This window comes from Pelmatolapia mariae, linkage group LG1, assembly GCF_036321145.2.
Source record: "Pelmatolapia mariae isolate MD_Pm_ZW linkage group LG1, Pm_UMD_F_2, whole genome shotgun sequence".
Lineage (NCBI taxonomy): Eukaryota > Metazoa > Chordata > Actinopteri > Cichliformes > Cichlidae > Pelmatolapia > Pelmatolapia mariae.
The window spans coordinates 13,102,658-13,130,550 of record NC_086227.1 but is presented as its reverse complement, the minus strand read 5'-3'; the positions used below and the strand labels follow the sequence as shown (position 1 = coordinate 13,130,550).

The following is a 27,893-nucleotide window of genomic DNA, read 5'->3' as shown; positions in this document are numbered from 1 at the left end:
CATACTGCATAACTGGTGGTGGGGCATATGACTGAGGACCAGGCACCGGCTGCTGTAGAGTCTCTTTAATCTGAGCTATCTCTGCACTGAGACCTTTCAGGGAGGCTACACCTGTCTTAAGCTCCGCTAACTCAGTTAAAAGCTCGGGTGGTATCCTAGCTTTAACTTCTTTCACAGGGTTCTTAGCAGGTGACACATCATCTGACTGCACTGCACTCACACTTGTAGCAGTCTGTGATGCTAAACATCTTTTCTTGTTTTTCCTTTCTGCCTCATTGGCACAAGCCATATTTAACCTCTAACAGGAGTTCATCAGGTGTCTTAGAGTCTAACAGGAGTGGCTGCATATCTATCCTGACACTGTCACTCTGGAACCCTGTGAGTATGGTGTGTAAACACATACGCTGGACTAAAGCTGGGTCGTATTTGAGTCCTGACTCTGATTCTTGGGAAGCAAATAGGACTTTCTGCTTTAGATCTAAAACTCTCATCAGGAAGCTTTGGGCAGTCTCTTTCGGGGTCTGTACCTCAGAGGCAAGTTGTTTATAGAGTTCGGTGGCGCTCTTCTCCTGGAAATGGGAGCGCAGGATGCGGCGTAGAGTCGGAAGGGTGAGTTGAGCTTTTCCCTCCAAATAGCTGCGTAGTTGTAGACCTGGCAAGATAGCCCTGATGACAGCATCTACAATGTCAAGCTCTGAGTAGCCTCTGCTCAGTCCATTTTCGATCTGGTGAGCAAGACTGGAAAATGTCAGTTTATCTTTTTGACCTGGTTCGCCAATCTGGCCTGATATTTTGAAATCTTTCTGCCAGTAAGGGCTTGGTCGTTGGGGGGCACTTGACACAGATGAGTTAGGGATAGAGTGATTAGCTTGGGAGTGAGAACTAACAGCTGTGTTAACTGCATTAGCTGTCTCCGTTACCAGTGAGGTTGCAGTGTTTAGTTGCTCTCTGTGCCCTGAATAACGTCCTTCATTTGCATTTGGTTCAGTCTCAACAATTGTCTCTTTCATTACTTCAGCAATCTTATCATTAAACAGTTCTGACATTCCTTCATCCTCAAGTTCTGTTATACCTTCTCTCTCAATGTGTATTTGGATGTGTGTTAGGAGTGACAGTCGTGTTTTTCCGCTAACATCTATTTTCTCTGCAATGCCAAGGAACTCGCAGATTGACACTAGTTGATCTTTGGACAGAGTGTGCATTTCACGCACAACCTCTTCTCGCAGCTCTTCCACCGAAGACATTGTGGCAGTAGGCAGGAAGAATTTTACATGTACAGGTGACGCTGAGCTGAGTCGTTTTTGCAGCCCCTGATGATCTCTGGCTGGCCTCAGGAAACATGCGCTAAAACACAGCTACCAGTTCGCCTCGACAGCAACACTTTCCTCACTGCAGTCTGCCTGGGTTGTATGGGGGGATTTGGCTGGCTTGGACTACGATGTGCAGATTGTGGACACCGGACATCTAAGCAGCGATCCCAGAGGTGCCTCCAAATGTTACACCCCTGAAAACAGGGGGAAAAGAATCACGAGAGTGATTATGACTTGCGTCTCTCATGCGGTGGTTTATTGCAGTCAAAATGAACAGAAACATTTCACACTCTGCACTGCTCAATGTCACATGGTGGAAGAAAACACCAAACAATAAACCAAAATACCAAAGTGCTTACTATACAGATACCTGAGCAGGTTTCCTGACAAAATGGCTGACAATAGCTGCGTTTTTAGCTCTTGCCGTTATCTTAATGGCCACCACACAGTACAAAACTGAGGCTCAAAACCGCCACGTATATGTGCACAAAACCCGTAATATAATGCTTCTAAAGCTTACAAAGCAATGAAGGATTATCTCTTAAATATCTTAACAGTGTACACATTGGAAATATATCAACTTTTAAACACTTTTACCTGAAAACAGGGGGAAAAGAATCACGAGAGTGATTATGACTTGCGTCTCTCATGCAGTGGTTTATTGCAGTGAGGAGAGCGCGCGAAAGCCCCCTAGTGGAGAATAGAGACACTACTAATCGATCCCAGAAAAGGCTTACTAGATCACTGATGTATAGATTGCAGTTCTCTTAAATAACATGAAAGCCATTGATATAACATGAAAAATAATAAACTCTTAACCATTTTCTTACCATATTTACATTATCAACTGATATGAATTATTATTAACTGAACAGTTTTATATGCAGTAGTCCTTCAACAGTAGTCCTTCAACCTGTCACATATCCAAGTAATCCTTTCAGCAATCTTCACTGCTATGGTCGTCGTCAGCATCACCCGATAGGGACCACCGTGGACTGGACCAGCACTTCCTCTCCATGGCCTTATCAAAATCCAATCTCCAGACTTCAGACTCTGCTCCTGTGGAGAAACAGAATCATCTGGCAGATCATTTGTTCTCAAGACTTCTTTATTTTTAAACATTTTAAGCATCTAATCTGCTAATATGCTCTCTCTTCTGCTTCTCTATCATCACTACAGAAGACTAGAACTCTAAATGCTCTAACATATATAATCTCAACGAGTCAGACCGTTCTCTGTTGGAATAATCCTCATGTACATCTCAACTAATTCTACACAGTCTAACCATGTCCTGCGTCTCCCTAAGTCTTAACTTTACTGTTCCATTAGTTCTCTCTATCAACCCTGCACTTTGTGGGTGATATGAACAATGATGTTTTAATGTTATCCCTAGATGTTGTGCCATTAATCTAATCACTTCATTTACAAAGTGTGGACCATTATCACTAAACAATACTCATAGTTATTACAGTTGGACAGCTCTATAGTCCATGTGAATAATTTGTAATGGGTGACTGGGTCTGGGGAATTTCCCTCTCTTATGTCTCAAATTACCCTGAGAATTGTGCTTGCAACATATCATACATAACTTGCAAAATTTGTTTTTTAAGGGTATTTAATCTTAAAGTATAAATTACTCATCATCTCCCTCCTGTTGCGACATGGCAAAGCCCATGGCGCAAAATAGCAGCAGTCTTATACAAATTCTAAAGGCAGTATTGGTGTATCACACAGATAATAAACACCATCCTGCAAGCTCGCTCCTTCTTTAAGTCACACCTGTTTTCCCTGCAGTAGGTGAGTGGGCCTGCATGTCTGCTAATACATGTGGTATAATAGACAACGTCTACTGGTGTTGCATTGCTAAAATGTTAACATCATGTTCTCCTAAAGTTGCCTCTTTCGCGATCTTATCTGCAAAAGCATCCTCTAATGCAACTGGATCTTTCCCTCACATGTGTGCTACACATTTACAAACGGCAATTCTACTGGATAATAACACTGCCCAGAGGCAAACATTGGTTTGCCTCTTATTTGTAGTTATTTTTATTTAATTTAATAACTGTACAATACTCTGTATATAGTAACTGTATAAGATAAAGGTCTAATCGTCTCTTACTTTACTCAGATTGCACAGAGTGTATATTTGTTAATAATTTGAATTATTTTGGATAAGGATAAGTGTAAGATAATGGGTAATTTCAGTTTTTTCAGTTTTTATAAAGCAAAATTTCAGTTTTTGCTTTATAATTTTGTTTATCGTAATTTTTACGGTTGTCACACCTCGTCTCACCCACTGCTACAGTATATTTCTATGTAAATATACTGTAGCAAATGTATACTGGCTATCAGTGTATATTGTCACATCTTGTTTCTCTGCAGCTTAACACGCTTCCGTTAAAGCTACTATCCCTGCTGCTCAAGCAAATATGAAACATGCTAGTTGTCCTGTACAGATAACTTTCTCACTATCTACTACAGTAAAACCTGTTTTAGTCTGTCCCTCTGCTGTTGTAAAAACTCAAACCATCAACAAACCAAACCTTTCCCTCACCAAGTGGCACATCTATTAAGTCATCCCTCGGCTTACACTCCTTCTCTACGCTCATGAGAAGTGCCCTCTTCTTTCGTTGGCAAAAGGTTTGACGGATTCAGAATTGTGCATCACTTTATGGTAATATGTGGTTGTGAGAGTAACAGTAACATTAAAGACAAGCGTCTTGTAGGTGACAGAAATGTAATTTTAGCCTGCAGTAGTAGACATCTACCTCGTGTGGAACTAACAGTGTCAAAAAGGTGAAAAACTACATCCTGAAACATTGTACAGCTTAAGCCGCTGCACATACTGATCACACGCATGGAGGTAAAGCACAAGGAACTACAGCTAATCTTTTAGGATAGTAAGTTACTGGCTTCACTTGTGGAAAAAGTGCTGTTAGTTATTTCACAGTCACCTGGCATTTGTGCTGTTCACAGAACCACAAGTCCATTGCTGGACCTCCTCTGCGCTGTCACTTTTTGGAGCTTGGCACGCTCCCTCAGATTCTCATGTTCCAACGCTGCTGAAGATTTTAAAGGCAGAGCACGTCGTACACCTTAGTAGTCTTCCTCAACGTCAACGTCGAAACTCTTTTATCCTATTCAAGATTCTGCTGTGCAGAGTCTCCTCATGACGATCTCCTGGAAGCCCAGTAGCACAGCTCTCTGTGCTAAAGGTGATCTCCGATCCTCCTGAAGACTCTCTCCAGGCCTCAGCTTCCATCTTATCGATGATCCTCTCAGTCACTCCTTCTCGTCATGGCACCTCACGACATCTGCAAATTAAAATGACACTCCTCTCACCACATGGCTTTCGCCATGTGTCAACTCCCCTATGAGACATGTACAAGAATATTGCACAGTCTCCCTAAAAAAAAAAATCTCCAGGGTTTCCCACTTGGAGCAGCCATACTCCAACCTGTAACTCGGTGTAAAAACATCAGTCAGCAATTAAATGTTTAGCTTGTCTAACTCTCAGCTCCACCTGGAGCCTGTATCCTGGAAGATAAAGTCTTTAAGTTAAAACAACTACACATTTGCAACCAACTATAGATCATAAGAGTAATAAAGTATTCAGCATAAAAGACAAATATCATGTGCAGGTTTTCTCCAATCATTAAATCACTATTATTGCCATAATTTGTCCCAAATCATGAATCATCCCAATTTATTCCACAATTTAATCGGTGACTTCCCTTAAGCAATGTCACTCCACTCATTTTTATCACTGTGAGCTTAATAGTGGCTAGCTAATGAGCCCCATATTCAACTATTCTGTAACCACTGCACATTTGTTCAATTGTCACTTGTCTGTCTGTGCTGAATCTTTTACAAGCACTCTTAAAGAAAAACAAACATTAGCCAAACACACGGTTCATCCTGGTGGTCAGGCGTCGGCCACCCAGATTCCAGAGATGCTGTAAAAAAGAAGTAACACTGGTTTCAAACACGGTGTCACTCTATTCACTTTTCCCCTGCAACATTCATATTTTCTCCAACACAGTGTAATTTAATCACCAACACACAGCCTGTAACCAGTTTTCTTCACACAAAATCTCAGTAATCCTGTGATAGAAAAACATCTTTAAGATGTGTCCTACTACAAATCACATGATCGAATGACATGATTAACCATCTGCTGTAAAAAGAAATTTAAATGTCAGCGCTGCGCATTTGTATACACTCTTTCTCACAGTCATCTCTGTGAGCAACACAAAGCAGTTAATAACACACCCATGGTAAATTCACAGACACAGAAATTTTTAAACTAAAAAAGGTTAAATTTGCAGAGTTCACATAGTCATGTGACCCAAGTTTCCTCTTGTGGTCTCCTTCTGTTCCTGCAACAGAAGACACACACAGAGATGCGTCCACACCTTTGTCAGGTGGGGGTTAACTTCACACAATGGTGTTAAGTCAGTCAATCTTGTCAGCTTTTGTCAGTCAGTTTTTCCACTCATTCTTTCTTTCTTTGCTGATAGTGGAAACTATCGTCGAATTCCGTTTCCACCCACAGCAAAATGACGTCATTTCAAAAGGAAAAAGAAAAACTTTAAATCGGATTACCTCTCTGAATCCTTTTTGGCAGGGACTTGTTTTCTGATTGTCCCAAATAAGTGGCTTTCTCCTAAGCCTATTTAAATTTTTGGAGAAACTCACTTTTACAACAGTTTTCTTGACGACGAGTCGTATAGCATTTCTGTTCTAATCGTGCATATGTGCTCAAACAGAGATCATCAAACGAAACTTTCAGTGCACCATGAAAGTAACAAAATAAAAAGAAAAGAAAGAAAAGAAAGGAAAAAGGAAAGAAAGGCCTTGTTTAAATCATGACACGTGTTCTTCATGCCAGGGGGATAAATCATAACAACCCATTTGGCAGGCTCAACTTAGTAACAAAAGACAAATCAACAGCTAGATCAATTTCAAACATTCATCCAATCAGCCACACACAACATACAGCATAACCCTGTTGTCTCATCACATAATAAGTTTCTTCTCATGTAACCAAACGTGTGCCATGGTAAAACTTCTTCACACACCAGAAACTCACAATCAGCTCACTCATTTAAAACCCCTCATCAGCATTCTGTTTTCTCCCTATGATGCGGTCATCTGTCCTCCTATAATATTCAGTCCACTAGTCTATGTATCACTTTCATCTTACTAGTGACTTGGACAAGATGACAAACAGAATCTCATGCTTAAGATGCTGTCTGGTCTTCATGAGTATCATTTATTGTGTATGTGCATGTAGGGTTAGTATGGTTGATGCATTTTCTGTATGTTTTTGTGTTCCTCTCATCACATTTTCATTAATCTCATCACTGCTTAAAACAAAACACATCTCTCTCTCTCTCTCTCTCTTTTTTATTTTTTAACTGTCCTTTTCTCCAAAACAGAAAATAGCATTACAGCTGTTTCAGGCTGAGAAACACCAAACACTCTTTGTGTTATCATTCATCCACACAACTATGTTATTTCTTTGTCCGCTGGGCAGGTGACCTACAGAATCACGTCTGCCCCAGCTGGACACCTTTTCACACACACACCGTGACGTCAGACACACTCACACTCACTTCTGCTTAGAGCACAATTTCACTTCATTCTTCAACGATCCACACACCACGTGCTGCCCAATAAAAACTTTGCAGTGTATTTCATCCTCTTTCAAGGCAGACTTCTTTTATGTTTGCAGCAGGCAACGCGACTTACACCAAAACCCAGGCTACGTGTACACAACAGGTCACAGAATTCCATTAACACCGCTTAGGTTTCCTTCTGTGCTGCTGCGTTCACTTACTGGCACTCACACACATATATGCTCATTCACACTCTTTTTAGGCCCATAATCCCCCTTACTGCGGCGAGCTCTTTCCTCCTTACCATTGGTGGAGAAACCATACACTCAACGCCCTTAACTGCGGAGAACCTTTTTTTTTTTTTATCTTTATAGAGCTCTATCCTCCTTTCGGTGGAGAAACCGTCCTTACCCTCCTTCTATTCGGTGGAGAAACCTCTTTAAACCTCCTTCGGTGGATAAACCGACTTAACCCTCCTTAAATAAATCAAAAAGATTAATAACAAAACAAAAACACTGGCGGAGAAACCAGGCAGCTTGTGTCTACACGCACAGCTTGCGCACTTACGTACCTGCTTTAACGCACGGGCACATAGCCGCTCTCTAAGGCCTTCTGTACTCACTGTTCGTGTTGTTTCCGTTCATGGGAAGAGTCTCTGTTCCCCATCAATCGCCATCCAGAGTGCATGTGAGGGGTGGAAAGTGTCCTTCACACGTCGGATGATGTGTTTGTCGTAGAGTTGGGAGATGGGCGGGAGAGGGCCTCCAATGATCCTCTCTGCTGTCCTCACTATCCGCTGCTGACCTCTGAAGAAAATGAAGACAATCAAAATTCAAAAGCCTCAACAGTAGAGAACACTTTGGCCTTTTCACATTTACAGTCTCTGATGCCCCGTAACATTAATAAAAATAAATAAAGTTCTTTAGTTAAAAAGAACTTTTTAACTAAAGGTTTTTAGCTCGTGGAATTTACAGATGAAAACATGAATATATTTAATGTAGAGGGTCAATATGCATAAATAATTAAATATTTAAATAATGAATGAAAGGTCTCATTAACTAATGTATTCTTTATAGTTAGTTTCATCATTTACAGTTAATAGTAGAATATTATTTAGTCAATTTTAAAAAAAACAAAAACAAAAAAAACCATACCTATTAAATTGTTTCACTATTTCAGTAGTTATTTCATGGTGCCTGTGCCATAGCACCTCACCCATCAAACACAGCCTACTTAGCAGGTACACAAAATTCACAGTGAGACAGCAGCTTGGCTGTTTACTGCCTTTTCACCCTAATGTTAACAAAGAAAATAGTATATAACAGCGACAGAATGGGTGTTTTCTGATTTTTATTTAGCAGACTGATTAAAATAGAGAGAAAAGAGTTGGATAAATATTTTTAAAAACTGATAATATGATCATTTCTGATGCAGTTTGATATCTCGATATAGGATATCCACGAACTGCACCAACATGCTGCTCCAGATGACAATGCTATCACTTTCCTCATTGTAATAAAATATTGTTTTAATAGTTAGTTTAAATTGAACGTGCACTAGTAAACAAGATTCAGAAATTATTCCATTCAAAAGACTTTAATAGTAAATATCATTTCAGTGAGAAATCTCATAGACACTGAAATTACAATGTGAATAACATCAGTAAGAAACTGTTCAAACAACAAATGTCCTGCAAAAGCTAAACTGTTCCTGAAAGTTAACTATTATTATCTTTCAGAAACAAGCTACAGTTTGTAAGCTTTGTTTCCCTATCCTTTAAAACATACATACCTATTACTGCCAGCCAAACTATCAATATTGTGAGAGGAGGAAAATAATACAGGGCTCACAAACCAGAAGGAATAACATAAAACTACATGTATTTCAGGCATTGGGTCTAAAATACAAAATCCTCGATTTTAGAAGCTAAGCGAAATAAATATCCATGATGAAAGGCAACTAAATATCTTGAAAGGCAGGGAGAACACAAGAAGAGGGCAGGACCACAGACTATTAATACAAACTGACACACTTGGACTAAGCAGGAAATGGGAAACAGGTTTTGAACAAGGAACCCCTGAAGACAATTAAGAAAGCAAAACAAAGGAACCTTGAAAAGCATATAGAACATTTTTCAATATTTGCATTTGCAAATATGTTTGTAAATATCCTCTTTGTGCCAAATTTGATGAATAAATATTAAGCACCTGTTCACCTGACATATTCGGCAACTATTTAAGTTTAGCCATTTAAAGAGAACATGTGCAGTATAGGTTGGGTTTAAACTTTTAATTTGGGCAATTTAAATTGTATCATTATTATTATTATTATTATTATTATTATTATTAGTAGTAGTAGTAGTAGTAGTAGTAGTAACATTATAATTATAATTATTATTATATTTACTGATAACTGTACACACTATACCAAAAGGACAGCATACTGTTTTGTCCTACGTGGTGCATTGTTCATTAGTCTAAACACCAAATGGCAACTCCTTGGCAAATAAATAAATAAAATAAAAATGATGAAATAAAATGATGCGACCAAGACAAAACCTGTGGTATTTTGTAAATATGACAAACGCGAATTCACTGTGTATAACTTTATTAGCAGTGTCCTCCAACAACATTGAGACTAACGTCCTCCTCTCTGCCCCTTTATGCTCTCTGGTCGCTATGGTAACGCGTAAATATTTCTTTAAAAATAAGACACACAACTACTACACGGAAAAAGACCCAGGGAAACCGAGTTAACGACAAAAGCAAAAAGAAACCCTGAAAACCATAAATTTTACGCTGAGCCTCAACTCTCGTGGTGCGGTACCAAACGACGCACGGGCCGGACCGGTTGGGGACCGCTGATTTACACAGTATATTCAAGGTTACGTTACGTCAGTCCCACCAATCACGAGTTGCAAAGCGAGAAATACATTTGACACTCACCGCGTTGTCCAATTAAAACTCTGACTTGTGTTTGGTGGTTGTAGAAATCTTTTTATGAGCTTTTAGCTGAGATTGAGAAGTCTGAGTGCACCACACATGCCTGTCTATATTTACACAGCAGACCTGGCATTACAGCCGGTAAAACCATGCGCAGTTGCCCCCGCCCGGTATCGCGGGCCTTGCCCTAGGTTAGCTACCTGACGCCATCTTGATAGCAGCGCTATCAAATGCTAAGACTAGCTAAAAGTCCATGGTGCATAATATACACATATGCTACATTTCATACCCCAAAAAACGCTTACCTGTATGTTCTTAACCCTTTAGCGCATCCATTAGGCTGCTCCGAACACGAGGACATTTAATGTTCAAACATGTCTTGCTTTGCATACTAATAATCAAGGAACTGACCTCACTGTTCATTCACTGGGCTGGCTTCAGTTATTGTGCAAGTGTACTGTTTATAAGGTTGGGGAAAACCTGCAGTCAGCTGAGACTGAAGTCCCTTGGATGAGTGACTAAACGTTTCTCTCACTGAAAACAGAATCAACCTTTTGGAAAGGTTTAAACCAATGACTGTTGGTTTAAACACCTACAGCGGACGGCCTTTAGGCACCGCCCAGCCAAAATGTCATGTGACCTTTTCTTTATGACATCATCACTCCTTGGTTTAGAGTGATGATGTCATAAAGTCAAATTTAGAATCTTAAATCCTTTGAAGTTTTTCCTTAAATAGGACTGAGAAGCAGCAATTTTTAGTCAGTGTTTTCACAGCATTCAAACATTCACCAGAGAAACATCTGAAAACCTTTTCAAAGTCACTGTAGTGTATACAGCCATGAGTCCACAAAAACACCAAAAACGACAAAACACATCCCTGTCCTCTCTTCGCTCTGTCAATCAAATAAAAAAAGTTGTAAAACGCCCAAAAAGAATACAGAATAAAAGAAAAAGAATCTTAAACATCCGAAGGGCATTAGAGACAAGGAGGAAGGAAAATTACGATCTACAAAACAAACTTAAACGAGCTGAAGAAGAGATGCTTGGACTTCAGGAGAAGTGCATAGAAATGGAAGCACAAATTAAAAGCCAGCCTGACATAGAGGTCATTAATGAAGGCTGGGGAATCAGGTATGGTAAAGCCCGAGATGAGCTTTGTTCCCTGAAAAAACAGTACAGGAAACATGTACGTCTTATACAACTACTGCCCCAAGTGTTAAAAGCAGATAGTGCTAATATAGACAAGTTACAAGAAGAGCTCAAACACGAACACAAAATTAATGAGGAGCTCCAAGAAAACCTCTACAAAGCGCTGGAAAAAAATAGAGAAATCCTTCAACAGAAGGAAGAACAAGACATAAAGCAAAGAGACATGCAGTGCAAACTCAAAGACATTGAGGAAAAATACAGAGAGTCCACAATGGCTGAATTTCAGACTGCAGTCTCTGTCCTCATTACTCCAGAGAATATCTTACCTGCTGTCAGTGAGTGTTTCAATCGGTTCTCCCGAGTACAATGGGGGACGATTGAACATGGAGTCTGGGACTCTGATCTCCAAGCAGCACTGGCTGACATGATAACTGAAATAATTCAGACAGTTTCTACTGGCATCCTGAACTCGGCACTTCCCGTAGTTCAGAAGTTTATGACACATGTGTCCCAAACAGATATTAGCATACCTGTGGTAAAAATAGCTCCGTCGCTGGGAGACTCTCTCTCAATGAGCATTGCCATCTCTCTTAACATCCCCCATGACAAGTATGAGTCCATTAAGACGCTGACAAAACTGATTGAAATGGAGATTTCAGAAAAGGTCAACTCGGCTGTGACTCTACTTTTAAACAACCCGGATTTACGGTCAGATCCCGCTGTTTATGTCAGCGGAAAAATTACATGCATAAAAAACCTTCGACGCATGGTCTCTCATGCAGCCTCGTATCTGAAGAAATGTGCAGGTAAGCTAAGCTGCCTGTGCATGCGAAAGGGGGCCAGTTCGAGTTCCCCTAGTCCCTCTGATTCAAGTGCAGAGAGTACTAAATCAAAGATCCGTGAGAGGGTGACACGTGATGAGGTCAGCATTGCTCTCACCAAATGGAGCACAGATGCAGCAATCACTGAGGACAAAATGGAAAGTCTAACCAAAGTGATCGCAGCTGATGCTGTCAATAAAATACTTGACAATCTGAATTATTTAGCTGAAGATGCCACAGGAATAGAGCAGTGCACAGATGCTGTGGCTGCTGAAAGTCTGCAGCCTCCCAGCACGCCAGAAGAAATAGCTGCAGCTGATATTGTCAACACAGTAATTGATAATCTGCAGTCTTCTGATGGTGAAGATGTCACATCTAGTAACAAATGTGGCTCTTGCAAACCTTTTAATGTGCAGCTAATTATCCAAAAGGTGAAAAACTTTTTTGCCTCATGCATCCCACCCCTAAAAACCAATGAACAAAAGCTGCACAAAGACCACTTCTGCAGCTTTGCCAAAAAGCAGTTTTATAAAGTGATAAGAGAGATAAAACACCTGGTGAAGAAAAACAAAAGGTTCTTCATCTGTCTCCAAGATCCGGTCAAGTCACCTGATAATCAGAGAGCAGATTCTATGGACAGCTACAGTTCTTTCTGTAGGTATGTAAACACACCAACTATGCATACCAGGTTTAAAAGTTCTTCCTCAGTTGATTTTACCAGTTTCAACCCTTATCTTGATCAACTGTTTAATAAATTAAAACAGACAAAACACCTTAACCTTATCCAGAAACCCATGGAAAACGTAAATGCATTTGTTGAAGTTGAGACGTTTTGCAGGGAGTTGACAGATAAAATTTATGACCATCTCCAGTCAACTCAAAGATATTCACTCCCTGTGATGCTACTGGGAAGAAGTCTTTCAGACTCTGTGATTTCTAGGTCTCCAGAGCCAACAGGTGAGTTACCTTTTTCGCCCGAAGTCCTCTATGTAACTGTAGAAGACTCAGTGCAAAAGTTTTTGCAAAACATTCTTCTGTGGTTAGAGAATGATGCTTTGGATGAAACTGTCCAAAGTGACAAAGTTTCTGGTGCCGTGGAAGACATCCAGGATGTGATTTTACGAGCACTAACCCCAACAGAGCAAAGAGAATGCGACAGACTGTCTGAACCAGAGTCAAGTCCAGTTTCTCCTCACAAAAATCAACCCATCTCCTGTGTGAGTGTACTAGAGCAGGACCTACCTCCAGAAAAAAGCCCTGAGCCTGAGCCAGTCGCTGACACTGGGCCTACAGAAGGTCAAAGTCAGCCATCAATCTCTAAAAACTTACAGGAGGAACCTTCAGAATTTTTTATATCACCTTTTGCTGCTGAGAAAATTGCCAAAGACTTCAGCGCCGTTCTGTTACCGAGTCTCCTCGAGAAATGCAGTTTTGACACAAGAAAGACAGTGAATACAGAAAAAAGAAAGGCCATCACCAGGCGTCTTACACATCTGGTTTTAGATAACGTCAGAAGCTCAGAATATCTGAGTGCTCTTGAAAATAACAAACTTCAGATTGTAAAGAAAATGACTAAAGCCCTTAGAAAGGAGCTTGGCTCTTTAGATCAATTCGTACATTCTGTTCTTACACCAGATGATTCAACATTTGCTCAACTTTTTCTGGCTCATCTGGAAATCATTATTGAGGTTGTACTCAATCCCCCAATAAAGTCTAAAATTGCTAGGTTCTTTCGAGCAGTGGGAAAAGCTTTAATGAAGCCGTTCAGCTGCTGCTTTAAGGGCAGCAGTGATGACTAAATGACCATCTTGACTTTTTTCCCCACTAGCATGCTTCTTTAGAGATCTTGAAGCATTTGGCCATCAGAAGTATACTTCATCTTGTCTCCCTATATTTTCTTTTCACACCCCCAACCGGCCGCAGCAGATGGCCGCCCCTTCTTGAGCCGGGTTCTGCTGGAGGTTTCTTCCTATTAAAGGGAGTTTTTCCTCCCCACTGTCGCCAAATGCTTGCTCAAAGGGGATCTTTTGATTGTTGGGTTTTTTCTTGGTAGGACGGGGTGGCCAACTCCAGGCCTCAAGAGCCCATGTCCTGCAGGTTTTAGATGTGTCCTTGATCCATCACAGCTGATCTAAATGGCTACATTACCTCCTCAACATTTCTTGAAGTTCTTCAGAGGCCTGGTAATGAAGTGATCATTTGATTCAGGTGTGTTGACCGAGGGTGTTATCTAAAACCTGCAGGACATCAGCTCTCGAGGCCTGGAGTTGGCCACCCCGCTGTAGGGTTTTCACCCTACAGTATAAAGCACCATGAGGAGACTGTTGTTTTGCCGTGATGCTATATAATCTTGAATTTAACTGAATTTTAAAAACATCTATTATAGCATCAAAGTAAAACTAAACGACTAAAGTATACTTCATTCAAATGAATCAAAACCTGACATGAAGAAAATATTATTCAGCATCAAATAAAAATCCAAATCACAAATACATTCTGATTTTCTTGTGTTTTATTGTGTTGTCAAGTATGAAAAAAAGTGTTGCATTTGTGCGCTCTGATCATCAGTACTGGCAGTGGCGGCTATGGTTAGTGTTGCAAAAAGCAATTTCACCCCGGTTCGTGTATTCGTCAGGCCTCCAGAAAGAACACCGGGACTCAGTAGTCAATTAACAATATTTTTATTAATACACACTTATTGATTATACCTTCTAGAAGGGAGATGTACAGAACCCCGGATTTCCTCTGCAGATCTCAACTCCTTTGTCTGTTACATGCAGTTTTGTATAAGTGACCCCCCTTCTAACCCTTCTACGAGGTGCCATAAAACTAATCACCATGTTTACATGTTTGTGTGTGTGCGAGCACGTGAATGCCTACATGTGCGTGCTCCCACGTAGCTACGTGAGTGTTCGTGAGTGACTATGTGCGCCTACCTGTGTGTATGTGTGTGCACGTGAGTGAGTGTGCATGTGGGTGTGGGTGCGTAAATTAAAGCACTGTAGGTGTGTGTCTCAATGTAGTGACTTCCCGGAGGTCATAAAAACCCATCTCCGTTCCAGACCACCGTTATCAGGTCACAAATGTTGACACCCCCACCTAAGTATACCCTGAGGAATTTCCACTTTACTCCTTTTGTCTTAGTTTCACAACTCAAGTGGGGGAGGGCCTCCTAAAATCTACTTCTAAGTTCATGACACAATCAGGCCTTTATTACATTGAGGGCAGTGTCAGTGTCTTTACAATAATTCTACATTCTAACTAACACATTCCTAAACTTCTAAAATAAGCTAAACATCCCTACATTAGCTAACCCTAACAGCTGGCTGAAAACTTCATTCAAGTAATTGTTTTTTCCTTTAACGTAATTCTATGATGAAAATTCTGAAACTGTTACATAATTTATTCTGTTCATTGTTCATTTGGTGTAAAAATATAATGTTGGGTCTAAACTCAGACCCCGCTGTATCCAGGACTTATTCCCATGAAAGAAAAACAAGGCTACAGCGTTCGATTGATTACTTGCGCAAGGGAGGCCTCATCTGTGTCCAGCACGAAAGAGACCCCAAATCCGGCCTCCTCTCGCTGCCTTTTATTGAGAGACAGTTCACACAAAAAGTAATGCCCACATAGTTTCTAAGACAAGGCATTGTGTGTGAACTTCTATATGTATGTAAGTGTGTGTGTGTGTGTGTGTGTTTAATTACAATCAATAATTTGACTGTTTTTAAGTTATACATTAAGATTTTAAACACCATTATATTTCAAGAGACAGACTTGCTAACTAGAAAAAAACACGTAGCACATTACCAGCCTTTTTCTTCAGGCCCGTCCTTGGTAGTGCAGGGGTCCTGCAGAGCAGCTCGACCTCATTCACAGGACAGAAGAGAAGTGAAACTGTGTTACCGAACACGTGGCAAACATGAATAATAAAACGCCGGTGTAGCTTTCGGAAATGACTCCTCTCTCTGGTTTCTCCTCACAGAGTCACACTTCTGATGCCTGCGTTCAGACCCGCAGGGAGTCTGACAAGCGGAGCTCCAGGCTGGACCGCCGGCGGGCTCGATCGGCTGACCTGGAGAAGATAAGACGCTCGCAGCTGATGGTGGTGGACGACCACTGGATGACAGAGTACATGCGCTGTTTCTCCGCCCGGCTTAGGTAGAGATGGGCTCCACCTAGAATCCCTAAATAACAAGTTTCCTTACGTGCAAATATCAGGAGGAAATCATGTATCATTTTAATTAATAATACAGAGAGAGAACCGTGTTGCCACAAGCAAACACCGCTCGCTGCGTTGTCTCCTTAGTTGACAGAGAAATAACAAATAAAGTGAAGAAGTGACACGAAACAAATCTAATTAACTTAAAATTAATTTAATTCCCTTCTCTCTGGGATCTTAGATAACTTCTCTCAGTTACTGGGTGAATTAGCGCTTCAGCCAGGAGGGTGTCACTCCTCATATGAGAAAGGAACAGTGTTACACGAGTGTGTCTGATCATTGAGCAGCAGTTATCAGCTAGACTGCAGAGTCCTTTGGAAGATGTTTGATGTAAGATGTGCCCTTACATCAGCGTTTATCTGCATTCACGACCTTGCTGCTTTGGCTTCCTGATGGAGACAAAAAGCTCTTAAAAGCAACTGTAGCAGAGGACAGACACAGCTCGCAGTTGTTAATGCGCCCCCAAGTGGTCAGAAGCTGCAGCTTTAAGCGCTAAAATGCTCCAACGCTCTTTTTTTAATTCAAAATATTTTTATTGAGTATTTGTGGATATAGTTTACAAAGAAAAAAAAGAAGACGGAAAACACAAACTGTTTACAATGAATACAAAACAGAACTTCTCATGTTGGAACATTTTTCCCCCTTATTATTTACCAAACAAGCAACGAGAAAAAAGAAAAAAAAAAAGAAAGAGAGAAAATAAACGAATAAACATTTATTATGACTTGTGATGGTGTGGTATAGCCTTTCCCACATCTTCACTTGATGTCAAATTACACGGGATTATTTATGATAAACTATCGAGACAACAGGAACAGTGTTTTTTTGCTCCAGCATCCTGTCAGAGCGAATCGCTGCTGTCGAGAGAGAAAGAAAAATACTATCCTTAAATTTCAGACTAAAGCCCATTTATGCAAAAGTTATTAACCATCACCTTTCTTTAATTTTCTTTTTTTGTTGTTGGCTTTCCCTATGACAGTAACGATTGGATCTGCAGGAACAGTTCAGATTTCTGTTTCTAAACACTTTCAGATGAAATTGACTGAACTGTGTTTCTCTGGTGTTGTTTTTTGTATGAGAATGAACAATAAAAATGACTCTTTCTTAGATTTTCTATACATATATCTACAAAAAAAAAAAACACATCCACGTCACTTTTGAATGTATTTAGTTTCTCAGCATGAAAGAAAGCTCAACTGCTCTGCTTTCATTTAGAGCTCATTTCCAACACAAATTCTTTTTTTCAGTTCTCTCTCATGAAGCCAGCTGTGTATTTACACCTCAGAGAGTTTGATCGGAGAAAGGCCCAAACTGGAATTTTTGGTATTTTGGATATGAGGAGTTGAGCTTAGATTAAAAGAAGTTAGAAACACATGATATGTCAATTAAAGCTCAAATCTAAGGTATTTTTACAGAAAAGGTTAGTATATTAAATTGTAATCATTGTAATTATTTAGATCAGGTAGCTGTTAAGCATACAGTATATTTATTGCAGAGTGTAGTTGGTGTGTTTTCACTTTGGGCAGCTTCTTTTTTTTAAATTGATTTTTAATCAGAAATAACCTGCGATTTTGACACAGTGTGTAGTGAATACTCCACAGGAAAAAAGCTTTTAGGGTAATTACGCAAAACTAGATGTTTCTAAAACTTTTAAGTGAAATAAGGAGCAGTCATTAAAAAGTATCGCTGTACTGCTGTCACTCTTATTTTTTTAAAGACAGCCAGAGCGTATCAGAATTCCAGTTTAAATCCAGGCGTTTCTGCAGCGTCCTGGTCCACCAGGGCTGAAACAGAGACCTACATGTTTCCATCAGCGTGAAGAAAAGCGCACGTGTTAAAGCGTTCTGAGTTTGTGGCGTCTGTTATTTGTTGATTTTAACTCAAGATTGTAAATACACTGTGAGGTCATGGCTGTGTCTCATGACTCAAACTGAGGGCTAATCGTCATTACGTACCAAGTTTACAGTTTTGCACTCAAATTCACTGAGAATGCTTGTTGTTTTCACACCAACCGAACCTCCTCACTCTGAATGTTCACAGCTCTTCATGTTTGTCCTGACACCACAGGAAGACTCTAGTATTTTCTAACAGTCCAACTTGTAAAAAACAGTGTTTGTGCTGTAGGTGGTGACGGAGATGTCCACACACTTTACTGAAGTAAAAGCACTAATGGTTAAAAAAAAAAGACTCAGTCGTGACTAAATGTTTTGTTGTGTAAGAGTAGCAAGTATGATTTTGCAATTACAGTTTTTCTCGATTGCTAAAACACATTTCTTGAAACTACGCCTCATATCTGCACAACAGTAAACACAAATCCATAACATCTCACTCAATTCCCCAAACATCCTATTTCCAGGTCAAAATGAAGCTCTACACCCAAAACTATTCACTCCTGCTGAAAAACCGAACTTTGCCCTCAGACATCAAACACAAGCCCTCAAAAACACACACACTACAACAGAGTTTTGCACACTGGTACAATTAATTCAAAACAATAGTTCCAAAACAATTAGGTTGCTTATGGTTCTCCCCTTCAAAACCCTTGTCACATGATAAACACAAAAGACGCAACCAATGTATGTACAGTGGCACATTGTCATTCATGTACTATACAGTACAACACACACCAGAAACATTATCCCACCACAGCATCTTGTCTTTGGTCTGGGTCAGGCCAGAGAATCTCATCCACATCACAGGCTATATTGGCCCCAGCCAGGCAGCGGGGGTAAAATCCTCTTGCATGCCTGATCCACCCCTGGCATGCATCTACTGATATGTCTAGGCAGGCCTCTTCCATGGCCTGAAGGAGGTGAACACGGACATAAGGTTCTCGGTCATACACTTTCCACCACCATGCCGAAAATAACTCCTCTATCGGGTTTAGAAAGGGGGAGTATGCAGGCAGAAAGATATTAGAAAACCTTGGGTTATTGGTAAACCAGTCACGAACCAGAGCAGCGCGATGGAAGCTGACGTTATCCCACACAACAACGTAGTGAGGCTGCTCTGGCTGTGCTGGTTCCCTGTAGTCCAGCTGGAACATATGTTGTCTTAAACCATCAAGAAAAGCAAGGAGAAGCATAGTGTTATAGGGTCCTAGTACGGCATGGCGGTGGAGTACCCCTCGTTGGCTGATGGCTGCGCACATAGTGACATTCCCCCCACGCTGACAAGGGACATTTACAATAGCCCGATGGCCAATTATGTTCCTCCCCCTTTTCCTTCTTTTGGTCAGGTTAAAACCTGCCTCATCCACAAAGATCATTTCATGGGGAACAGGCCGTCCTTCAATCTCAAAGATTCTCTGCAAAACACATAACACAGTAGAGTCAATCGGTACCCTGAACCAAAGTTCAAGAGTGCTGAGATGGCAGCATAAACTGCCATGCTGTGATGGTACACAATACCTTATACAGTATCAAAACTCATACCTGAACATATTCCACACGTTGGTTTTTCACTCTGTCAGAGTTTCGTTCGAAAGGGACTCGGTATGCCTGTTTCATCCGGAATTGATTCTTTCGGAGGATGCGGTCAATTGTGGAGAGGCTGATGGCATTTATGCCTCGAAAAAGATGATCATCCTCAATCACTCTCCTTTGAATCTCTTGCAGGCGGATTACATTATTTGCAATTACCATGTTTACAAGTTCCCTCTCTTGCTCCTCCGACAAAAGCCTTAACCTGCCTCCACCAGGTGGTCGTCTCTGTGTCCTACAAAAATAGAAGCACTCATTACTGTAACTGTCACACATTCATTTTACAGGAAAATAATGGAAACATACTGAAACTCAAGACACATAAATTCAGTAACTTAAACGTTACTGTACAAAGCAGTCTTACTGCAAGTACACCTACCTGTTTTCCTCCCTGAAGGTTCTGATGATGGAGGCAACAGTGAAGCGACTCAAATTTGGTTGTACTCGTTGCCCAGCCTCCCTCATAGTCATCCCATGGACAAGGACATGGTCAACTAAAGTGGCTCGAATTTCATCCGAGACTGACTGTCTTCGTGCCCTTGCTCTTCCCCTTCCTTGTCGCCGTCGTTCTCCACCTCCACCTCCTTCACCACCTCCTCCTCCTCTTCCACCACGTCCTCTTTCTCCACCACGTCCTCCTCTTTCACCACGTCCTCTTTCTCCACCACGTCCTCCTCCACCACGTCCTCTTTCTCCACCACGTCCTCTTCCTTTGCATCTCTTTGGATCCATTGTTTCAAACCTGAATGAGCTGACTTTGGCCCTTTTATCTATCCATCGCAGGTTCTGATTGGTGTGTGCTAAATTTTGACTCCTAGTGTTTCCACCTGGTTAATTGTGTGCTAATTGGGCTCAAGCTATGCTGACTTAAGTTAACATTATTGCATGCTAGTGCTTTCTACATGACTACATGGTGTAAGCACTGTAAAATGTAGGGATTTGTGTGTAGAGTTTTGCAGTACCAGTTCACCAAATTTGAGTCATGTGTCAAAGCAGGGAATAGTGTTTATAGTTCAGGGAAATGGGTGAGCTTTTTGACCAATAGCGTTTATGGTTTTGAAATTTTAGTTTAGAGGCCTGGTTATAGTGTTTAAGCAATTGAGAAAAACTGTATTGAACAACAACCATGTTCTCAATGAACCCAAAAAACTCATTAATATCAAAGCTGAATGTTTTTGGAAGTAGGTTTTAGTTTGTTTTTAGTTTTAGCTATTTTAGGGGGATATCTGTGTGTGCAGGTGACTATTACTGTGCATAATTATTAGGCAACTTAACAAAAAACAAATATATACCCATTTCAATTATTTATTTTTACCAGTGAAACCAATATAACATCTCCACATTCACAAATATACATTTCTGACATTCAAAAACAAAACAAAAACAAATCAGCGACCAATATAGCCACCTTTCTTTGCAAGGACACTCAAAAGCCTGCCATCCATGGATTCTGTCAGTGTTTTGATCTGTTCACCATCAACATTGCGTGCAGCAGCAACCACAGCCTCCCAGACACTGTTCAGAGAGGTGTACTGTTTTCCCTCCTTGTAAATCTCACATTTGATGATGGACCACAGGTTCTCAATGGGGTTCAGATCAGGTGAACAAGGAGGCCATGTCATTAGTTTTTCTTCTTTTATACCCTTTCTTGCCAGCCACGCTGTGGAGTACTTGGACGCGTGTGATGGAGCATTGTCCTGCATGAAAATCATGTTTTTCTTGAAGGATGCAGACTTCTTCCTGTACCACTGCTTGAAGAAGGTGTCTTCCAGAAACTGGCAGTAGGACTGGGAGTTGAGCTTGACTCCATCCTCAACCCGAAAAGGCCCCACAAGCTCATCTTTGATGATACCAGCCCAAACCAGTACTCCACCTCCACCTTGCTGGCGTCTGAGTCGGACTGGAGCTCTCTGCCCTTTACCAATCCAGCCACGGGCCCATCCATCTGGCCCATCAAGACTCACTCTCATTTCATCAGTCCATAAAACCTTAGAAAAATCAGTCTTGAGATATTTCTTGGCCCAGTCTTGACGTTTCAGCTTGTGTGTCTTGTTCAGTGGTGGTCGTCTTTCAGCCTTTCTTACCTTGGCCATGTCTCTGAGTATTGCACACCTTGTGCTTTTGGGCACTCCAGTGATGTTGCAGCTCTGAAATATGGCCAAACTGGTGGCAAGTGGCATCTTGGCAGCTGCACGCTTGACTTTTCTCAGTTCATGGGCAGTTATTTTGCGCCTTGGTTTTTCCACACGCTTCTTGCGACCCTGTTGACTATTTTGAATGAAACGCTTGATTGTTCGATGATCACGCTTCAGAAGCTTTGCAATTTTAAGACTGCTGCATCCCTCTGCAAGATAGCTCACTATTTTTGACTTTTCTGAGCCTGTCAAGTCCTTCTTTTGACCCATTTTGCCAAAGGAAAGGAAGTTGCCTAATAATTATGCACACCTGATATAGGGTGTTGATGTCATTAGACCACACCCCTTCTCATTACAGAGATGCACATCACCTAATATGCTTAATTGGTAGTAGGCTTTCGAGCCTATACAGCTTGGAGTAAGACAACATGCATGAAGAGGATGATGTGAACAAAATACTCATTTGCCTAATAATTCTGCACTCCCTGTACAGTATTCTGAAGGTCTAAAATGTCACTGTGTGTGCGTGCATGTGTGTGTTTTATGTATATGGATTTTTGAATTATTACTCATAATATAACATTGTCCAGACATGGCTGGTAAGGACATGAGGAGGAAACAGTAGGAGCTGTGTGAGGTTACTAAAGGCAGTGGATCCCTCAGCAGCTGGATTACAAAGAGCACAGGTAACATTAACACATGTACCAGTTGTTGGAGAGGTATTCCAGTATAAAAATAATAATAAGCACAACTGAAATGTTTTGCTTCTATAACATTTTTCTGTCATCATTTTATTATAGATTAAGTGTAAGAGTTGTTAAGTGTGGATAATTAAATAATAGTGTATTGCAATAGCAAGTTGTGCCTTGTTCTTAGATGGACAGCAAGTGGAGAGTGATAGATGAAATGAGGGGATGGAAGGAGGCACAGGCAGGGTCTAGTTTATTTCTCAGTTTTTTGTTGCCTTATGGTTCCAAGTGCTGTCACCAATCTTTGCATTTTGTTATTATCTCATGACACTTGTTTAATCAGCTACCATCTCTCCTATGGACTTTTTAATGTCTACAGTCTCAGATCAACACAGCGCTGCCCTCCAGCACTATCAGCAGCAGGAGCAGCAGCAACCCCTCAACAGCAACATTGTACCCATCAGGTAAAACATAGGCTACGTTTGCTTTGCCTCACAACAGTGATATAGTATGATGCGATTCCATATTAGATTCTTGATGAATGTGTGTTGTTGTTATTCAGCCTGGTTCAATGTGCCCCTTTTTAGCTTTGAGCACCCGCCCCTATAAACGTCTCTGCACGGCCCTGGTTGAGATGATGGATAGTTAACACAATTATTTACAGAGTTTGTCAAAAACTGTAGATTCATCAAACTTTAATAATTAGAAGGTCAGAGACGACTGCCCATAAAACAACAAATGTGACCTTGATAATGAGTTTATATTGTGAGAGCTCTCATTGTGTACAAGTTTGATTAAATAATGACCCACACTGTAGGAGGAGTAATGACTCATGTGAGCAGACAGATGGACGACGGACGGTTCCCCGTGGCAGGAGCTCATCGGTCCTGCAGCCGGATGAGCTGAAATGTGACTTAATGCTTGAAGTGGGGACTTGTCTCTCTCTCTGATTCCACTCCTCGTGTCTTGTTACCGCTCACCAGAGATACAAGCAGAGGAGTAGGCAAGCAGAGACACAGGGAGGGAGACGTTGAGGCAGCAAACATTTAAGAAAATGTTTTCCTGATTTTTGAGCCTCATTTTGAAGTTGCATGAATAGTTTGTTATAGTCAAATTACAGCTCAGCTTGATACCAGTGTCAATTTATTTAATATATATATTTTCAATAAAATCCACATCACTCTCAAGATGTTATTGTCCTTTTAAATTCTCTTTTAAATCGTAAAGTGCAAAAACTCTGAACACCTTAAACAGCTGAAACAACTTATGAATATAAAAAGGACAAGTTGTTCCAAAAGTCCTCCTCCCTCTGTGGTTTGGTGTCTGATGACACTACATGCATGATACATGCTCAATATAAATCTTGCCACCGGTAAGGATCTCAGTCACAAAGAGAAATCCTCAACACATAATACTCACAATACATGAATCACACCTGTCATCATGTGCACCAAAAAGAGATCAATAGTGTGTTTCTCAGTTCTTGCAGCACTTCCTGTCACCTAAAGTCTGTTGACGTCTCCAGACCAGCCCTAAAGAAGTGCTCCCTGATCTTTGAAATTGAATACACTGAGAGTGTCTGAATAAATCAAATTACTGTCAAGCCCCCGAGATAAAATCATATATGCTCTCAGTTTGTAGTTTAATTAGAAATCAGAGCTAATATTCTACTGAAAGCTTAGGGGCAGCCATTGCACGCTCCCAAATAGTTAGTTATCTGTCGTTTGACAAAATCAAGCTTTTGTTAAGCCCCCTTTTGTTAAGCCCTCTTTTGTTAACCCCCCTTTGTTTGGCAAACCTTTGAGGTTTGCCAAACAGAAACTTCTGTAATAAATGTTTCTAACAGTAAATATTTTTCAGACATTTTTTCCATCTGTCCATGTGTTGTCCCTTAATCTGAGCTGTAACCAAATGAAGCAGAGTGTAATTACTTCCTTCAAGCCATCCTGTCACAGTGAGTGTAATCTACAGTATAATATACTGGCTCTTTGTGATTTACAATGTAAGCTATTCATGGTGACCTGAAACAAGTGTGTGGTTGGCAGAGCTGGTTTATTGTGGTGCTTTTCAGTGTTTCTGCAGGGTCTTGCACATGAGCACAACATTTCACAAACAGAAAACAAAGACTGAGAAATTGCTTTTCAACTTTTTTGGACAGATTAAACATCTTAGGCTACAAATAGATTATCAGTGCGTGAACTCACAGTTGCCTCCAACACAAAATCCTCCATTTTCCTCCATTTGCCCTAAGCTAACAGCCTTTCCAACAACAACTACAACCTCGCTGCAGTCCAAGATGCATGTGAGGATGAAGATATAGAAGAGATGGAACTTCAACAAAATATGGCAAGACCCACGGGTGACCACACTCTGTTACCAAGTCCCAATCCCAAAAAACTTTGAATGGAATTTCAGTTTTTTCTAAAGCTTCAGACTTGTACCTGAATCTAAAGAAATGTTCACTTTATAATTGTTGGAAAAAGCATGAGGACGATTCCCGTGAAAAGTGACGTTAAATATTTAGGCGTTTATTTAAAAAAGATATCAAAAGTCAAAAAAGCTAAAAGATAAAACTGATGGTATGTCCAAAACACTAAATCATTGGCTAATGAGAGATATTACAATTTTTGGATGCAATCTATTATCAAAATCAGAGGGTGTCTCAAAGATGGTTTATCCAGCTTATTCATTATACATTACCCCGCAAAGTATTAAAAAGATGAACTCCAATCAATCACTTCACTCAATGGCTGGAGTATTTACAGTTTTTTCTGATTGCTTAAGCACATTTTTTGTAACTATTGGCTATTTTTGCAAAACTCTACACACAAATAAGAAAACCTGTCACCCAATTATCAAAACATTGTAGTTCTCTTGCAAAAGCGAACACAGCTAGATTAACTCTTCACAACTTCGTAAAAATGGTGTTTTCGTATCAAACAGTACACACAAGCCATCATCTACTAAGCACACAATGCGCCACCTGCACACTGATGGTATGAATACAAAACACATCTGGCTTTTGCTTTCTCTGTGTACAGATGTCAATTTGAGGTCACACTTTTGTCATAGTGTCATGTAAACATACAAGGATCCAAACTTCAAGTATTGGTGTTTATTCACACTCATCAAAACCAAGACAAAGTCAGAACACAAAATAGGAATTTCACAAAAAAAAGGGAAAAAAAAAGACAATCAGCCTACATCATGTCGTCTTTCTGGGTCCGGCCCCAAAATTTCGTCCACATGGCATGCGATATCCTCCAGTCCAAGGCACCGGGGAAAATATCTCCTTGAATGCCGTATCCAGGCCTGACATGATGCCTGGTCAATATCTCCACATGCAAGTACACGACTTAGTGCAAGCATTTCTGCACTATGTACATTTTGAAAGATGGTGTCATTATCAATTATGCGCTGCTGTATTTCGCGCAGTCTTATTGCATTATTGGCAATCACCATGTTCACTATATGGGTCTCTTGCTCTGGAGTGAACATTCTGCCTCTGCCCCCAACATCTGGACGTCTGGCAATTCTGTAAAGTAACAATTTCAGTATTTTTGCATGTATGGTACTGTTGTGTTTCTCATTAGAGTATGGCAGTGCTACAAAGTACTTACCGATTCTCATTTGGAAATGTCCTAATGATGCCTGCCACAGTGTAGCGGCTCAGTTTAGGCTGAACCCGTTGGCCAGCTTCCCTCAGGGTCATCCCATGGTTGATGACATGGTCCACTATTGTAGCTCTGATGTCATCAGTTATTATGTTTCTTACTCTTCTTACCCTTCCTCTTTCCCCTCCTCGTCCTCTTCTTGCTCCTCCACGTCCTCTTCCTCCAACTTCTTCACCTCCACGTCCTCTCCCTCGGCCTCCTCTGATTCTCACTCTTCTCACTCTTGCTGCTCCTTCCATTGTACTCCACATAGACAGCTTACCTGTGGCCTGTTTATAGTGCTTAGGCTGATTGCAAAGTGGACTAATTTTCTAAAACAGTTTTCACATGTGAAAGTGTGCCAGACAGTTGGCAAAATAGTGTTAATGATAGCCATACATGTGTATAATTTTGCGAGGAGTGTGTTGGAAATTTGGTAATTGAGTGTAAGCAGTGAATTGTGCCTACAGTTTTGCAAAGTGTGTGTTACAAAATGGCAAACTGAGTGCAAAGCAGTGTTTGTGCTTTTAGTTTTGCAAACTCAGTGAGTGGTTTTGTATTAATAGTTTTAGAAATTGTGCTATAAGAATCACAGTTAGGGTTTAAGCATTCAGAAAAAACTGTAAAATAAACTGGATAAAAGCCTTCCTCTCAAAACCTGACTCCATATCGTTCCAAATCCCCAAAAATGTTTTCAAAAAGGTGGGAGGGTTGGATTTTCTCCTGAAATGTGATTTTGATATTTGGAAGTTGCCTGTCAAACTGTCAGAATATCATAAGCAAGTCTTATCTTATTGGAAGATGGTTTTTGCCCATGACCTCACGCCCCATGGCTCCACCTTGTGGAATAACAGGGCCATTACAATTAATAGGAAGTCATTCATTAAAGAATGGCATGGAAAAAAACATCTTTATAACAGATTTACTTGAGGAGAAGGGGCAGTTTCTCAAAATATGTGTTTTCAATGTTTTCAAAGTTTAACATTCAGTGTTCCCTTAGAGTATATAACAAAGTTTGTAATGTGATCCCTTTACTTCTGTTGAGTTTGATACAAAATCATTTATGTTACTCTAAAGAACAAATAAAGCTACCCTCTTTACGGTTAAATCAGATTCCTGAAACTAATAATGAATAATAATGAAACACTATTAAGGAATGTGTTTCATTTTTTGTACCAAGTAAGCCTTGCGCATGCTAGTGTTACCAGAAAAGAAAATGTAAAATGTCATAAGAATATGGCTCATTTATATTGTAAATATTTATTTTTTGTTTTTGTTGTTTTGTTTTTTCCTATGTTTTTTGCTCAGATGTAATTGCACCAATGTTATCTCCCATTGAGAGTTTGTAAATTTGTGCAAAGACTTTAAAAAACAAAACAAAAAAAATTGCTAAACCATCCTTAACTGAGCTTCTGTTGCTGGCCGGACTATAATAACGGTGACACCTTGAAGTCAAGCGTGGGAATCAGAACAAAGGAAGACGAAGCAGAAGAGAAATGGCAACGACCAGCAAGAGAAAGAAATATGCGTGCAGCACCTATCACGGCCTATAGTATTTTGGGTCATGTTGCCAAAGAGAGACCCAAGGGTGGTATTTATGCAGAGAAAAAGATGGCTATCCTGTTAGCTACAAGCAACATCTCATTCACGTTTGCAGATGTTTTCAACACGTCCATGAAGGATATGTTCCCGGATTCGGAGATCGCTCGCCAAGATCTCTAAGAGTTAGGGTTGCCATCCATCCCTTATAATACAGAGTCCTCCCGTATTTAAGATAAAGTCGTTAAATATTCTAATTAGTGTTGTTATTATTATTTCAAGTAAGCAGCAAGTGCAGTACAGTTAGTAGAAAAACGGCGTTTTCATTTC

At 40.4% G+C, this 27,893-nt stretch overlaps 1 protein-coding gene and 1 long non-coding RNA gene across 2 annotated transcripts; one reads left to right on the top strand and one right to left on the bottom strand.

The window, feature by feature from the left end:
- The first annotated feature begins 15,601 nt into the window (after positions 1-15,601).
- LOC134626817 (uncharacterized) lies at positions 15,602-23,296 on the top strand. Its single transcript, XR_010093836.1, has 4 exons — positions 15,602-16,004; positions 22,273-22,368; positions 22,751-22,835; positions 23,189-23,296. It is a non-coding gene; the product is annotated as an uncharacterized LOC134626817 (long non-coding RNA).
- On the bottom strand, positions 18,701-20,175 carry LOC134624162 (uncharacterized). Its single transcript, XM_065471740.1, has 5 exons — positions 19,927-20,175; positions 19,500-19,782; positions 19,190-19,372; positions 19,019-19,102; positions 18,701-18,868 (listed from the first exon to the last, which is right to left on the bottom strand). Exons 1-5 carry the CDS (start codon positions 20,016-20,018, stop codon positions 18,701-18,703), a joined length of 810 nt encoding a protein of 269 aa, XP_065327812.1. The 5' UTR covers positions 20,019-20,175.
- Positions 23,297-27,893: the final 4,597 nt, after the last annotated feature.

Coding starts and splice junctions, on each gene's coding strand:
- LOC134624162 (XM_065471740.1), bottom strand. CDS start 20,018: ATGACTATGAGGGAGGCTGGGCAACGAGTACAACCAAATTTGAGTCGC. Junction 19,783..19,926: donor ACCTTCAGGGAGGAAAACAG/GTAGGTGTACTT, acceptor CTATTTTTGTAG/GACACAGAGACGACCACCTG. Junction 19,373..19,499: donor AACGTGTGGAATATGTTCAG/GTATGAGTTTTG, acceptor TGTGTTTTGCAG/AGAATCTTTGAGATTGAAGG.